Source organism: Capra hircus, chromosome 14, assembly GCF_001704415.2.
Source record: "Capra hircus breed San Clemente chromosome 14, ASM170441v1, whole genome shotgun sequence".
NCBI lineage: Eukaryota > Metazoa > Chordata > Mammalia > Artiodactyla > Bovidae > Capra > Capra hircus.
In genome coordinates this window covers 12,149,858-12,164,477 of record NC_030821.1, presented here as the reverse complement: position 1 = coordinate 12,164,477, position 14,620 = coordinate 12,149,858, and the positions used below count along the sequence as shown (strand labels likewise).

The 14,620-nt window shown below is 47.4% G+C and overlaps 1 protein-coding gene across 2 annotated transcripts; it reads left to right on the top strand.

Moving 5' to 3' along the window:
* GEM (GTP binding protein overexpressed in skeletal muscle) lies at positions 1,022–14,414 on the top strand. Of its 2 annotated transcripts, none has more exons than XM_018058231.1 (5): positions 1,022–1,129; positions 2,577–2,916; positions 10,222–10,298; positions 11,090–11,294; positions 12,769–14,414. In XM_018058231.1, the coding sequence occupies exons 2-5, from the start codon at positions 2,586–2,588 to the stop codon at positions 13,044–13,046; spliced, it is 891 nt and encodes a 296-aa protein (XP_017913720.1). In that variant the 5' UTR covers positions 1,022–1,129; positions 2,577–2,585; the 3' UTR covers positions 13,047–14,414. The 2 variants fall into 2 exon arrangements, with proteins under 2 accessions (XP_017913720.1, XP_017913719.1); XM_018058230.1 differs by lacking the exon at positions 1,022–1,129 and adding an exon at positions 2,158–2,340.

Sequence of the window (14,620 nt, the reverse complement as noted above, 5' to 3'; positions counted from 1 at the left end):
AGTAAAGTTTGAGATACTGCAGAGGTCTAACATAACCTACTAAATATAGGAACTCAGAGACACTCAGTAAATGATAGAAGTGACTGTTTCTGTTATCTTGTGCCCTTTATTCACAGGCATCATTCTTGGGACTGGAACCCAGGCTAAGGCTCCTCGCATGGCCAGAGGCCCTGGCCCCACGGCCAGGACCGGCCATGCCAGGGAGCCTGGTACAGGAGATGCTACTAGTCGGGATGCTGATTAAATTCCCTGATCCAGGAGCCTCAGCGTCCTGGTCCAGGGCAGGAGGGCTAGCCACATTGAGCACAGTCTGCTTGGATCCCTACTTGAGCTATTTTTTCAAGACCTTTTCAAGGTCTTGCCAACTTGCCCCACCTTCCTCTGGCCCCTTTTCTCTGGGTCCCGGTCAGAGAAGGGAGACAAGCAGTGTGGGTCTCCCCTCCTTCCCTCATTCACCGGGAAGGCGACAGGAAGGGCAGAGGCCGTTTTCCTTGCAGAAGATGCTGCTGACACAAGCCCCGAACACTTCCATGGGGCTGTAGCCCCAGCCTAAATCTCCATGGGAGCCTCGCCGATCCCTGGCTTTTGGTTCTGGCGAAACTGGGTTTCCCTTGCAGAAGACGCGGCTGACACAAGCCCCGAACACTTCCATGGGGCTGTAGCCCCCTGTTTTGTTTTGTTTTTGTTTTGTCTTTTGGCGAAACTGGGTTTCCAATCCCAACCTGTCTCTTCCTCCATCCTTCATCCAGACAGCTCGCGAACTGTTTTGCTGGAAAGTGCGATTAAGGGGCACTTCGTGTTTTGTCTGCCCCCTTCCAGCGTCCGCCTGGTCAAAAGAACAAACCAGAATAAAGGAAGCCGGGATTCAACTGTCGTTATTTTTTTTTAAAAGGGGAGAGAGGCGGGGGTCACATGACGGCGAGTCACCGATTTGGCGAAGGGGCTGCCCCTCGGGGCTTGCTGCAGAGCCGCCCGGCCCCCAAACCCCGGGCGGGGGCGCTGACGTCACGGCAGAGCCCGGGCCGCGCGCGTATAAACCGCGGGGCGCGGGCGCGGGCGCACCCGGCGCAGTCACCCCGAGATCAGCCGCCCGCATCGCGGCGCGCGTCCGCCCTCAGCCGCACCCCCGGTAAGGCGAGCAGCCCGCGGCGGGGAGCGGGGACCTCCGGAGAGGCGCGGGGGGCAGGACTGGGGGAAGGGGTGGGCGTCCGCAGCCCGCGGAGAACTTTCCAAGTGGGGAAAAGAACCTTCGGGACCTGCTGTCCGGCGCGGTTGTCTTTCGATCGGGGGGTCGGGGGGTGAGGGGTGTTGCAGAGTTTAAGGGGCGAAGGATGCCATTCGGCGGTGGCGGGTTGCTTTCGTGCAGTTCAGCTGGAGGGTCATCTCCTCCTCCAGACTGTGGTCGGAGGACAGCCGTCAGGGATACTTCAGGCACTGGTTGTTTGAAGAGTCGGCCTACTGGAGGCGCTGCTGTAAGATTTAAAAGAAAACAAACCTACAAACCGATCGGTCATCAGGGTCATCGAGGTGACGGTCGCGGCTAGGGTCATCGACGTGTTGGGGTTCTGGGGAGTGGGCTAGCTGGAAGGGGTTGCGGGAAGGGGAGGGTCTCTCGCTCACCGGTGCATCTTGCTGCTGAAAATGAGATTGCTTCTGCTTTCTGTCTGAGAGCCTGGGAGTCCAGACCTCCGGGCAAGGGGAGGGAGTCTTGAGAAAGGCCAAGCTGTGGCCACGTTGTTGAATGTCTTTCTGGAGGGAGTCTTGGACCTGATTGGCTTCAGGAAGGTGGAAATCCGAGCTGATGGAAAGGAACTCTCGGAGTGGACAGAGTTTAAAAAGAGTGAAGCACTGTCTCTGCAAGTTTGACAGCTCTGAACGTGAGCAGGTCCTCTCCCTGCCGGAAGGACAAGGCAGAGGGCTGGGTTAAATGTGATATCTGTGGGCAGAGGGGCAGAAGTGAGGCATATACCTATCGCAGAAATTCTTCTCCCCCTCAAATAAGAGCATATTCACGCAGCTGGGGAGCATCAGGGCAACTTTACTAAACATGGAAGTTCCAATCAGCCCTGGTCCAATCCAGCCAGGGGGGATGATGTCATTGTCACGTGTTCCCCACTGAGGCATAAAAGCCTGCTGGGTGCTGCTGCTACTTAAGTGCCATGTTTAGACATTAGCGGCTAACCTGGCCAGCTGGTCCCCAGCTGCATTAACTTGTTGCTTTTCAAGCCTTCTCTGGAGGCTCTTCGTGCCTTCTGGCTGCCTCTGTGCCCGCTCTGAGTGGGGAATCCCCAGGCTTCCTTGAGGATGGAGGAAGCCCCAGGGCAGTGGACGATATTAACGGTACCTTTTCCTCTTTGCAAATGACAGTCTCCCCGAGGAGCTGCTGTGTGTGTGTGTGTGTGTGTGTGTGTGTGTGTTCAGTTGAAAGCCTGTTGGGTTTGGGGACTGCTTCACTGGTGTTCCTTGTGTGAGGGTTACTTGGTTACCTCACATACTAAAATATCACCGATGACTGTGTTCGAGCTCCCTGAACTCATGCTTCCTGATGCTACCATCTTGGCTGCTTTGCCTTCCAGGACCTGACAATGACTCTGAACCATGTCACCATGCGCCAGGGCACGGCGGGCGTGCAGCCGCAGCAGCAGCGCTGGAGCATCCCTGCCGATGGCAGGCATCTCATGGTCCAGAAGGAGCCCCTGCAGTACGGCCAGCGCAGCCGTCCCCCCGCCGCTCCCGAGGACCCCTGCCGCCGGAGCTGGTCCTCCGACTCCACGGACTCAGTCATCTCTTCCGAGTCCGGGAACACCTACTACCGGGTGGTCCTCATCGGGGAGCAGGGGGTGGGCAAGTCCACTCTGGCCAACATCTTTGCGGGTGTCCATGACAGCATGGACAGCGACTGCGAAGTGCTTGGAGGTAGGTGGCCCGGCTCCGGAGGACTTTACGGGTCAGCAGTGGTCCAGCAGGAAGAGTGAGTGGGTGGGTCATTTGTCTGCAGAGTTGGGAACTGCGATTATGCCTTCTTGGCTCTGCCTGGGGAGCCGAGTCCCCACAGACGTGCTGGCATAGGCCTCTGGGACAAGAAAGTGAAAATGCTTATAGATAGAAGCTGGGCCAGAGAAGGAATTTCTTACATTCCAGCTCTAAAGGGACCAGGGAGACGGTTTACGGAGGGTGGAACTGGAGGGTCAGGATCCCACCTCTGGCTTTTGCCAGTTCTGACCTGGACTTTTCAAGCACTCAGTGTAGACACAGCCTTTTTCCATGGTGATACTTAAAACCAAGCCAATTAGAAAACTGTTAGGATGAATTCATTAGTTTGTTCATTGCAGTATTAGAGGCTTTAGAGGGTATAAAATTGTTTAAAATCTCTATTTTCAATAGCACAATATTTAAAAAAGATATTGAAAGTTAACAATGATGATACTTAACGTTTGTAAGTATACTTACGGTTTTTCAATTTTCCATGGATAATCTCATTTAAGGTATTTATTATTTAGGCCTTGGTTTCCAAAACTGATCTGAGATGATACAGTCTCAAAAAAATCACATATTCCTCAAGTAAAGCATAGCACTGTATTCTGGGAAGTAAAATGAGGCTCCTGTAGTTGATGGTTTAAATTCAGTGTCTTTCAGCCACAGGATCTTAGACAATGCTAGGGTCACTGTATGTCCCTGTTTGCAGTTGTGGAAATGAAGGAAGTGTGCTTGTCCCAGTGACATGGTCTGTCTGAACGCTCAGTTGCAACTCACTGCTGAATCACAGATTTCAGGAGTAGGAAGATGCTTTAGTGATGACACAGTTCTGCCCTCTGCTTGATGCACAGAAATCCTACTCCTTCCTCACTGCTGTCAGCCCATTTCTACTAAACATCTATTCTTCCTTTGTCTGGGAGTTCACTGCTTCATGAGGCAGCTCCGGAACTGGCTTTAAATGATGACTCATTGATAGAACATTGATTTTTCTCCTCACTCCTGACGCCTCAGGGATGATAGCTAAATCCTAGTTCAAGGGAGAAGCAGGCTCAGTATCTCTTTTTTTGGTAAAGACCCATGGGTGTGTGTCCCTATAGGAGACAGGCAGGAGGCTATCATCTAGTATGTGCCTTTGCAGTGGGACAGATACTTTATTGGGTGCCTTATATTTGTGACTGTTTATTTTGGTCCTCACATCATGTCTGCACATTGAGTCTTAGGGACTTACCTGGAATCACCCTCTGGAGCATTTTGGATTAGAACCCGGGATTTTAGAAATTAGTTTGGTGGTGTTCACCTTCCACCATTGATAAGGAACCTGCTATGTGCCAGGCACATAGCGCTAAGTACTTCCCACAGGTATTTTAATAGTACTTATAAAAATTAAGCCCATTTGGTTCTAAAGTTCCTATTTTACAGGTGAAGAAATGGAAGCTTGTGAAGTCAAGTGACTTTCCCAGGTGAAAAAGCTAGTCCATGGTTTGCCCAGGATTCAAAACTAGTTGTGATTGAACCTAAATTCCTGTGTTCTTTCACTTCGACTGTCCCTGGATTTAGCATCCAAATGCTGTTACATACTATAGCACTTTGGGCAGGGTACCTCCCACGTGCCTGGCTCCATGCCATGCTCTGGGGTACTCAGTGATGGATGAGGTACACCATAATACCCTCTTAGGAAGGATCTGAGGGCCAGGGGCTGTAATTTAGAGCAGCGTAAAAATTAATAAAGAAGTCACAGTAAAGTACTTTGGGGATTGATATGAAAAAGAGACAAACTAAGAATTTTTGTTCATTTCTTTAAGAGGGAGGAATTGAAATAACTAGTGGATATCAGACTCTCAAAAATGTTTGTCCATTAGAGCATAGTGGTACCTATCCAGAGGGTGGTATTCCTGTGGGCATAGGGTATGAAGAAGACTGACCCATCCCTGAACCTTGGGAAGGCAGGCTTCTGTATTTGGGAGGCTTCTTTGTTTAATGGAGAGAGGGGACTGTTGGTAGGGAGAATCCTTTCGTGATCTCCTCAGCCAGAGAATCTTTGACAACAGGAAGCTTCTTGGGTGACCCATCCTACCTAATCTGACCTATCTGAGTAACTCATACTGTCTAGGATTACAGCTCTTACCTGTGGGAGGCTGTTGGAATCGGTGGTTGGCTTTATCCTTCCAGAGGAGAGGGTTTTCCATGGCACTTCACTGCATTGTTCTTTTTTTCAGCATTATCCATAAGATAAAAAGCACACAATATTCTCATCATTATTTCTTCAAATAAAGATGAATGTTGTTAAGATTATATTGCACTAATCTTATGACTCTCTGTGCATATTTGATGCCATTCATTCATTCATCTGTCCATTCATCAGTTACTGAACGTATACCATGAAGCTTGATGTGACTCAGTGAGGACATACTGCGAGTCGTGGGGTTTCTTCCTTAAAGATGCTGACAGTATTTGTAGTAGAGAGCAGGTATACACTGACTCATAAATCAAGATAGGACGCGATTAGTATCTTCAAAGAGGTGTAAGGGCAGTACTGGGGGAATTCAGAGGAGAAAATAAATACCACTTCTGGCTGTGAAAATCAGGAAAAGGTTCATGTAAGTGTTGATCTCTGAGCTGGACCCTAAGGACCACTAGGATTTAGCAGCAGCAGCAGCAGAGGGAGGTGGAAGGACATTGCACGTGTGCACAGAAAGTACAGCAGAGACCACTGGACGTGAAACCTCGTATGTGGGTTTGGACCCCATTTTTGATGCTGGGCTTCCCTCATAGCTCAGTTGGTAAAGAATCTGCCTGCAATGCAGGAGACCCTGGTTTGATTCCTGGATGGGCAAGATCCCCTGGAGAAGGGATAGGCTACCCACTCCAGTGTTCTTGGGCTTCCATTGTGGCTCAGCTGGTGAAGAATCTGCCTGCAATGTGGGAGACCTGGGTTCGAGCCCTGGGTTGGGAAGAGCCCCTGGAGAAGGGAATGGCTACCCAGTCCAGTATTCTGGAGAATTCCATGGACTATGCAGTCCATGGGGTTACAAAGAGTCAGACACTGCTGAGCCACTTTCACTTTCCCTTTCTTTTCACTTTGATGCTGGGTGCTCCTGGACAAGATACTTACCCTCCTCATGCTTCCTCATTAGTAAAATAGGGACGTTACCTACATCAACTGTTATTAAGAGGATAAGGGGAGATAGCACAGTGCCGGGCACAGAGTGAGTACCAAGTGAACATTAGTTGGGGCTGATTCTGCGTCTGCTGTTTCTTCCCGTGGGGTTCTCTTTCGTGCCAGCCCTTTCACTGCTTGAAGTCCCTCGTCCACTCTGGTGCCTCTTCCCTGGGGCCCTGTGAGGTGGGCAGAGGAGACGGGAGCCACTGGAGGGGAGGCCAGTGCTTCTCAGCACTGCCTGCTTCTTTCCAAGTGGGACCCTCTGGACTCTGAAGGCTGAAAGCAGTTGAGAGTTCTTGGGGGAGAGGGATGCTGGAGCCTCAGAACTTTCCAGAGGCTGCCAGGACTGGCTCCGGCAGGGGAGACAACTCCTGTTCAGGCTCACACACAGCCCTGGAGCCAGTCTTGAGCAGGGTGGTCCTCCGAGCAAGGAGGGTTGGGGGTCAAATGCAGTACAGACAAATCAAGAGCCAGCAGTTCAGGGAAAACGGCGACCGACCACAGTTGCCCAGTGTTAGAAACTCTCCTCCACCCCTCAAGAGGGTCTCTCCTGCTCTACAGGGGGTGAGTCCACCCCCTGCACCCCAGCCTTCATTGGGGAGCACCAGAAAAAGGAGGCCTTCTCCAGAGCAGGGTTCTGAGAAGCCTTCCAAGCAAGAGGCCTCAACCCTTTCTCCACACACCTTAACCCAGCACAGATTTCAAAGAACTCGTCTGGAATTTCATATTCTTTTATGTCAGCTCTTTCTCACCTGATTAGCACTTAAAAAGGCTGAAAGGTAAATGCCTAAGAGAGGAAGAGAAATGCAAGCTTTGGTTACAAGCAGGCCCTCTCCTGGTGGCAGAAGGCTGTCAAGCGGGACGCTCTGTGTGTTTGAAGAATCCTTGGGGCGCGTAGCCAGAGGCGATACATAAACCCAGGTGGAGGGCACATGCACACAGCAGGGCCGAGATGTATTGTTTTAGGCTCCTGGGTTTCCAACACAGTGACTTTCAGGCAGAGGTAAGTCAAAGCAATCCTGTCAGGAACCTTCCGGAACAGCAAAGCAGTTTGGCCTTAATCTGCAACTGGACTCTTCAGTCCGCTTATTCCTCTAGACTTCTTCTGATAATTCTTAAACCAAGAGAAAGTTTGAGTTTGCTTTTTCCCTTGGCTGCTGGAATGCAGTATGTTTCTGTCTGAACTACTGGAGATTCAAGCAGATCCCTTGTGCCTACTTTTGCGTAGTGAGTGATGAGCAGAGAAAATTATTTATTTATATTTTTTAGTTTTCTGTGTGCAAGGAAGTCTTTCAGAGAAAAGATAAAAACTCTGAGGTGGTCACGGGCAGGCAGCCACGCCCCCACCACTACCCCCTACCCCATCTGTGCTGCCCAAACTCTGATGGTTTGCACTTGGTTGTATAAATTTGCCTGTTGAAGTCATGAGACCCTATTCTCCACTAAGCCAAGTTATGCTATTCACTCCGATCCATTCCTGATGCATACTGAAGGTGGCAAACACGGTGGGAATAATAGACTTTAAAATCTCCAGTGGGAAACAGTTACCATCGTTTAGAAGAGTGACTCCAAAAAAGGTGGGGACGCTGAGAAATTCAGAGTCGTTCCTGGTCATTTTCATTCTCCTTTGACATGGTTCCTTCCTTTCCCTCTCGATTCTAATCCCTAGACGAAGAAACAGAGCAGGAGCACGGCTTTGCTGTTTTAAATCGGAGCGCAGTTGCTTTACAGTGTGTTAGTTTCTGCGGTATAAGGGTGTGAGTCTGGTACAGGCACACCCGTGTCTCCTTCCTCTTGAGCCTCTGCGCCCCGCATTCCGGCCCCGAGGATCGCCGCAGCGCGCTGGGCTGGCTCCCTGCGCTGTGCACAGCGGCTTCCCACTAGCTACTTTATACGCGTCAGTGGTACTCCCTCGATTTGTCCCGCGTTCTTCTTCCCCCGCTGCGTCTGCAAGTCCGTTCTCTACGTCTGCGTCTCTATTCCTGCCCTGCAAATAGGTTCGTCAGTGCCATTTTTGTAGATTCCACATATATGTGTTGATGTACAGTGTTTGTTTTTCTCTCTCTGACTTACTTTATTCTGTGCGGCAGACTCTAGGTTCGTCCACATCACTACAAATGGCCCAGTTCCACTCCTCTTTGTGGCTGAGTAGTATTCCATTGTATCTATGCGCCACATCTTTCTCCATTCTTCTGTTGATGGACGTCCAGGCTGCTTTCATGTCCTGGCTGTTGTAAACAGTACTTTTACAATTTGCACATGAACACTGGGATAATGTGTCTTTTTCAGTTATGTAAACCAGGAGCACTGCTTCTTCTAAGTCCCTCACTATTATAAAGCAGGAAATGTCCTGGTTCCTACAATGCAAGGCTCTTCAGCTAGGATTACGGTAATAGGCAACAGCAAGTACGGCAAGAACCAGCCTCCGTGATCTGGAAGTGATGATAACAGCTAACACTTACTGCATGTCCCCTTTGTGCCCAGGCTTGATAAATGTAATTGTCAGGTAGCCCTAAGGGATGAATACTGTAATCAATTCCATTTCACAGATGAAGAGACTGAGGCTCAGAGAAATTAAGAGAGCAGTTCAGAGCCAGTTAATAAGGGCGGGCACCCAGATGTGAGTTCAGCTTTGCTTGTGCTCACGGTTGCAGTGCTATATTTAGCATCCGTTCATTCATTTGATGAGTATTTACTAAGCACCCGCCATCTACCCAGGAAGTGTCCTGGGTGCTGGGGGAGAGGGCAGTGAGCAGCACAGAGGGAAATCTCTGCGTTAACATTCTGGAAGGTGAGAGGGACCGAAAATAATAAAATGAGTACATCAAATGCATTCTTGTTAGATAGCAATCGGCACAGTGAAGGAAAAACAGGGAAGGGAGTAAGGAATATTGGGAGGAGAAGGATGATGGAATTTTAAGAAGATGGTCAGGAAACACATCCCTCAGAAGGAGGTGAGGGAACAAGCCTTCGAATATTGGAGAGAACTGTTGTTGTTGTCATTCATTCGCCCAGCCGTGTCCGACTCTTTGCGACCCCGTGGACTGTAGCCAGACCTCCCTGTCCCTCGCCGTCTCTCGAAGTTTGCCCAAGTTCATGTCCATTGCATTGGTGATGCCATCTCATCTCCTGATGCCTTCTTCTCCTTCTGATAGAACTAGTTCCTAGCAAAAAGAACAGCCAACGAAAAATGACCAAAAAACAAAAAATCATTATGAAGATCATAATTTTCTAATGTTAAAATTCAAAACAGGAAACTGCATTGTGCAATTAGAGGGAGTATGGGCTCAGCTGCGTGGAATCAATGGGAATTTCTCCTGCAAAAATCCCACTGAACTCAGTTAATCCCCTCCCACCTACACACACACTGATTTTTCTGGCCTGGAGCTGCTCTGCCCTTTGGACTGCACTCACCCTTCACCTACACTCAATCTGGGCTCAAGTGCCAGGAGGAAAGTTTCCATTACTAAGTAGAGCTGGAGGCTGCGCCTCTGTTCTACTTAAGATGGAAAAGCAAGCCCGTTTATTCCAGGGACCTGTATTTTCTAAATGCAGAAAATGTCATCAAAACAAGGGTAGTCTCAAGATTTTTTTTCTTGCATATCTCAAAAGAGCTCTGTGAGCTGAAAGCTCCTGAAATTGCCAGTGAATGTTCAGTCATCACCCCTGTGAGGGTTGTGAGCTAGGTTTGCAGTTCCACTGGGCAGTCAGTGTTTCTCAGGCAGCATCCATGGAATCAGAATCAAAAGTACTCAAGTGAGTTTATTCTCCTAAAGGGTTTTCCTGTATAAAACGTCTAGGAATGATGAAAATGAATGGATGCCTTTCAAGTGTTTAATGACATATATTCGGAAGATGCAGGAGATCTGCTTAGTAAATACTGGAGGAATATGTGTGGAATGTTGTTGAAGGTGATTAAAAAAGAGTTTATCTTTGTGAATATTTACACAGTTTACTCTGTATACTTACATAATTAATTGCATAGTTAGTAAGTTTATTTTCTGGCATAATTTGCTGCATCACCCTCTTAGAGAAAAGTGTTGCCTATTTGTCTGACTCCAACATCACTGTTCTTTCTTTTCCAGAAGATACATATGAACGAACACTGATGGTTGATGGGGAAATTGCAACAATTATCCTCCTGGACATGTGGGAGAACAAGGTATGCAGGGCCTGTGACTCTCTGTAAACTCCTCTGGGGCCTGCCTTCCAACAGGCTGTTTGGTGCAAGGGTGAAATTGTCCTTCTTGATGTTTCAGATAAGGTGGACTCATTTTCTTGATTAAAAAGCATTTACTTCTGAAGACCAAAACTGTTGTAAGGAGCACATTGTTCATAAATGAGCTTAAAATAACAAGCAAGTGGCAGTGATATGCCCTTAGGTCTATTCAGAAATACAAAGTGTATTTGTTTTAGGGAAAGTCCCAGTAAGTATGGGTGATAATTTTAAACTACATAAAACCATATTATATGCAGTTGACATTCTCAATAGCTTTCACATTTTGCTTTTTTTTTTGGTGAAAGGTTTGGGGTTTCTGAGCTTATTTGCTAGACCTTCTGTTTACTGAGAACTCTCCTATGCTAATGAAAGGATTCTTAATTTCATCACTTAGGAGAGGCAAAAAGAATTTTATGGACGCCAGGAAAGGCTCCTTTTAGGTAGTTGAAATAAAATTGGAAATATTGTTTGGCAGACCCGTCGTATAATTTATCAACTCAAGCTGTAGGAGGAATCGGAAAGTCAAAGCTTCTGGCGTCCGTCCTCTCTGAGCTAGCAGTCTTTACAGTCACAGACATCATGGAAGACTGATGCCTTTGAGGGGAGTCGGAATGAATTTTCTTCCTTCCCCGTATCAGCAGAGGGACTCTGGGATACACACGATCCCTCTTTCAAATGGAGACCTCATTTAACCAGGCAGATCTGAGCTCATGGAAGACCTTCTCCTTTATCAGGGGGAGAGTGAGTGGCTGCAGGACCACTGCATGCAGGTCGGGGATGCCTACCTGATCGTCTACTCCATCACGGACCGAGCCAGCTTCGAGAAGGCGTCTGAGCTGAGGATTCAGCTCCGCAGGGCCCGGCAGACCGAGGACATCCCGATAATCCTGGTTGGCAACAAAAGTGACCTGGTGCGGTGCCGGGAAGTGTCTGTATCAGGTAAGAGGAGCGGTGCCAGTACCGTAGAAATGTCTCTGAGTCCCTTGCATTTTGCTTCCAACGGTTGCTCTTTCCTGAAGCTGAAACCAGGGACTTACTAAAATGCCACGTGGAGTTTCACGCATCCTCTCTAAGAGGTCCATGTTCCCAGCAGATCATCTGCTCTACCTGTGGGATTCCAGTCTCTCCATCCCCAAGGCTTTCTCTGGGATTCCTTTAGGGAAGAGGTCCGGCTCAGGGGAAACTGGCCATCCCCAGCGTTTTGGCCCTTCTATTCTCCAGGGAGATCTCAAGCCTTCTGGGAAGTGAAAGTAACATCTTTAGACAGGAAGGTTGGGCACTTTGATTAAGGGGCATTGTGAGAAAGAGTCTTACCGAGATGGAGAATTCCACTCTGGCTGCCTCTGGTTCCTGTTGACCCTAGAAACACCCTCCCAGCCCTCACTCTTTGTTTCCTGAATTCCAGTCAAAGCATCAGTCTGCTGGTGTCAGGTACCCTTTGTCATAATTCAGGGATACTTCTCTTTGTTGAGCTGACACCCAAGTGCCTTTGGGGACCTTAAAATTGTATTGGCCTAATACAGATTTGTACAATGGTAAAAAAAAAAATGCTGCATTGCCAGCCTCCACCCAGCAGTAAAGAACCCTGAAAAAGACTGAAAAGACCCAACCAGCTTGGGAACGCCTTACTCTTAGGAAATGGCTGTCTATAGTAGTCAGTTTCCCCCAAACCAAAATGTGGACACCTGGTCATTGAACACAGCAGAACATTTGAAATTGAGACTGTTTCAGAAAAACTTGTTTGTAGAGTTGCTGTAATTGTACTGTGCATGTGTGAAATCTTCAAAATTTTTTCAAAATATCAAAACTTAAAAAAACATTTTTTTAAGAGAGGAAATCAACTAGTAGGATTCTTAATTTTCAATTCAGGAAACTGAATCAGGAGAAGGAGTAAAGAACATGAACTTGAGAGTGAAGCAGACCCGGATCCACAGCTGCTACTTACAGGCTGTGTGAACGCCCTCAAGTTTTTAAAGCACCACCTTCTCTCCCTTCCAGTCTCATCAGCTATCTGAAAGGGATAGTGTACTTTTAAAGATTGCTGTGAACATTAAAAAAATACTTGTCAAGTATTTAACCCATTTCCCGAGGGAAGTCAATTACGACGATGGCTGGGACTATTATAATTAATACTATGGCACTGGTGACATGGGACCTTCACACCGTGAATTTGGTGGGCCCGATCTAAAGCCCGTCTTTGCTGCTTCCAGGAATCTTCCTGTGAGGCTCTTTGCTTCTGTTTCAGGGAGGCCACTTGTCCCCGTGGTCTCCGGTATCCATCCCGTGCATTGCTGACTTTGAGTTCCCTGGGGCACTGTTTAAAGTTAGGCCGCATCCAGCTTGGCTGTGTGCGTGGCGGGTCAAATCTGCAGCTCCCCTGACTCTCCTCTCACCCTCTTGCTTTCCCCACCAGAAGGGAGAGCGTGTGCTGTGGTGTTTGACTGCAAGTTCATCGAGACCTCTGCGGCCGTCCAGCACAACGTCAAGGAGCTGTTTGAAGGCATCGTGCGGCAGGTCCGCCTCCGGCGGGACAGCAAGGAGAAGAACGAGCGGCGGCTGGCCTACCAGAAGCGGCGGGAGAGCATCCCCAGGAAAGCCAGGCGCTTCTGGGGCAAGATCGTGGCCAAAAACAACAAGAACATGGCCTTCAAGCTCAAGTCCAAATCCTGCCACGACCTCTCGGTGCTCTAGGCACCCAGAGTCACCCGCTGTCCCGCAGAGGACATCACTGAAGGCCGCTGGGACCCATAATCTATATTAGATTGGATTCTTAAGTATCGTTAGATGTGGCTTCCCCTATTGTAGCTGGGAACTAATGTGCTAGCCTGCTGGGCAACCGTATGCATGGGAAATGAAAGGGCTTCGTGAGGAGTCAGTATTCACTTACAGGAAAAGCCTGACCTTTGCTGTCTGAACACCCAAGACTCATTAGAGGGCGTGGTCGGGGTTCACGTGTTTCTTCTCTCCTTTCGCAGATGGAGAATCGAAGCCTACCAGAGAATGCCTGGACATGAACTTTTCCTTGTAAAAATTTTGCCTGGTGTTCTGATATGTTATTTGAGGCCACTCAGTCGGTCCTAGGCAAATATAGGAAAGCTGTCAAAGGAGTTTTGCAAAGGAAAGAGAACCTCTGTCTTTGTAGCTTTTATTTGTGGAGCTAGAACTGCATAACTGGGTTCATCAAGGTCATCACTGTCATTGCTCCGTGAAGCTGTGAGAGATGATGGATTTGCTGGAAACGAAAGCTTAGCAAACTATTTTTGTTCAGTGCCCATAGTTGGTGATCCAGAAATCTGTAGAATTGGGAATTGATACATGTACCACTAATGGGTTCAAAAATTGTGTATTTACTATTGTGTCTTAAATTTTTTTATTTAGGGGGAAATTATTTTAATCAGATTCTATTTAGCCAAACCACATTTTCTGTTGCATTGTTTTTAAAATCATGGGGACATCATAAAAATATTTTTAACATCTAAATTACAGAGAACATAGAGTGCAAAATGCCAGATTTTAAAATATAATCGAAGCTCTGCATTTTTGTAAAACACAAAATATAAATACTTCCAGCATTTTGGGTTGACCCTTGTATGCCACAGCTCTGCTCTATTTATTATTATTTTGCAAAATAACAACCATTGTAACATTTGATAAAGCATATTTATGAACCTGTTTCTTATTAAGAAAAACACCCATTTTATTACCATTTTCTATCTTTTTCAGAATATTCAAGTTTTTACCTATATGTCTTATAATAAAATAAATAAAATCTTTGGGAAAAAAAAGGCATTCCTAAATGTTTTTCCTCTCCAGGAAGATGATTGTGATCATTTTGGTATAGCTTCCAGAGCAAGCAAATTATAAAGAAACCTACCTATCATTTTATTTCTTCTTTTCATTGGCAATAGCCTAGTAATTATCTGTTTTAAAGAGTATTCCTGACATCTGTCCTTTGGGACGTGATTCACAATAATGCAAAGTGATTTTCAGCTGATACAGTTAGGCAGTATTTGAAGTCACATAAATGCTAAGTTACAATAAAAGAGAGATTGATTTTTACTTTGGTCTGGCAAATTCCTAACTCAACAGATGGGCCTCGCTTTGCTCCCCAAAGGCTCGTGGTCCTAAGCTTGAGTAAAGCATTAGAGGAAATTATAAAGGATTAGGGAGGTAAAAAAGGAAGCTGGTGATTTTCAGCCTGAGATCTAGCCAGGCAAGGCTTTAACCAAATTCTCCCTGTTGACTTTATTACAGCTGGACATTAA

What these genes read in the sequence shown, in the direction of transcription:
- GEM (XM_018058230.1), top strand. Translation starts at nt 2,305, where the DNA reads ATGGAGGAAGCCCCAGGGCAGTGGACGATATTAACG. An exon ending in CGACTGCGAAGTGCTTGGAG is followed by an intron (nt 2,917 to 10,221) that starts GTAGGTGGCCCG and finishes TTTCTTTTCCAG; the next exon opens with AAGATACATATGAACGAACA. An exon ending in TGGACATGTGGGAGAACAAG is followed by an intron (nt 10,299 to 11,089) that starts GTATGCAGGGCC and finishes CTCCTTTATCAG; the next exon opens with GGGGAGAGTGAGTGGCTGCA.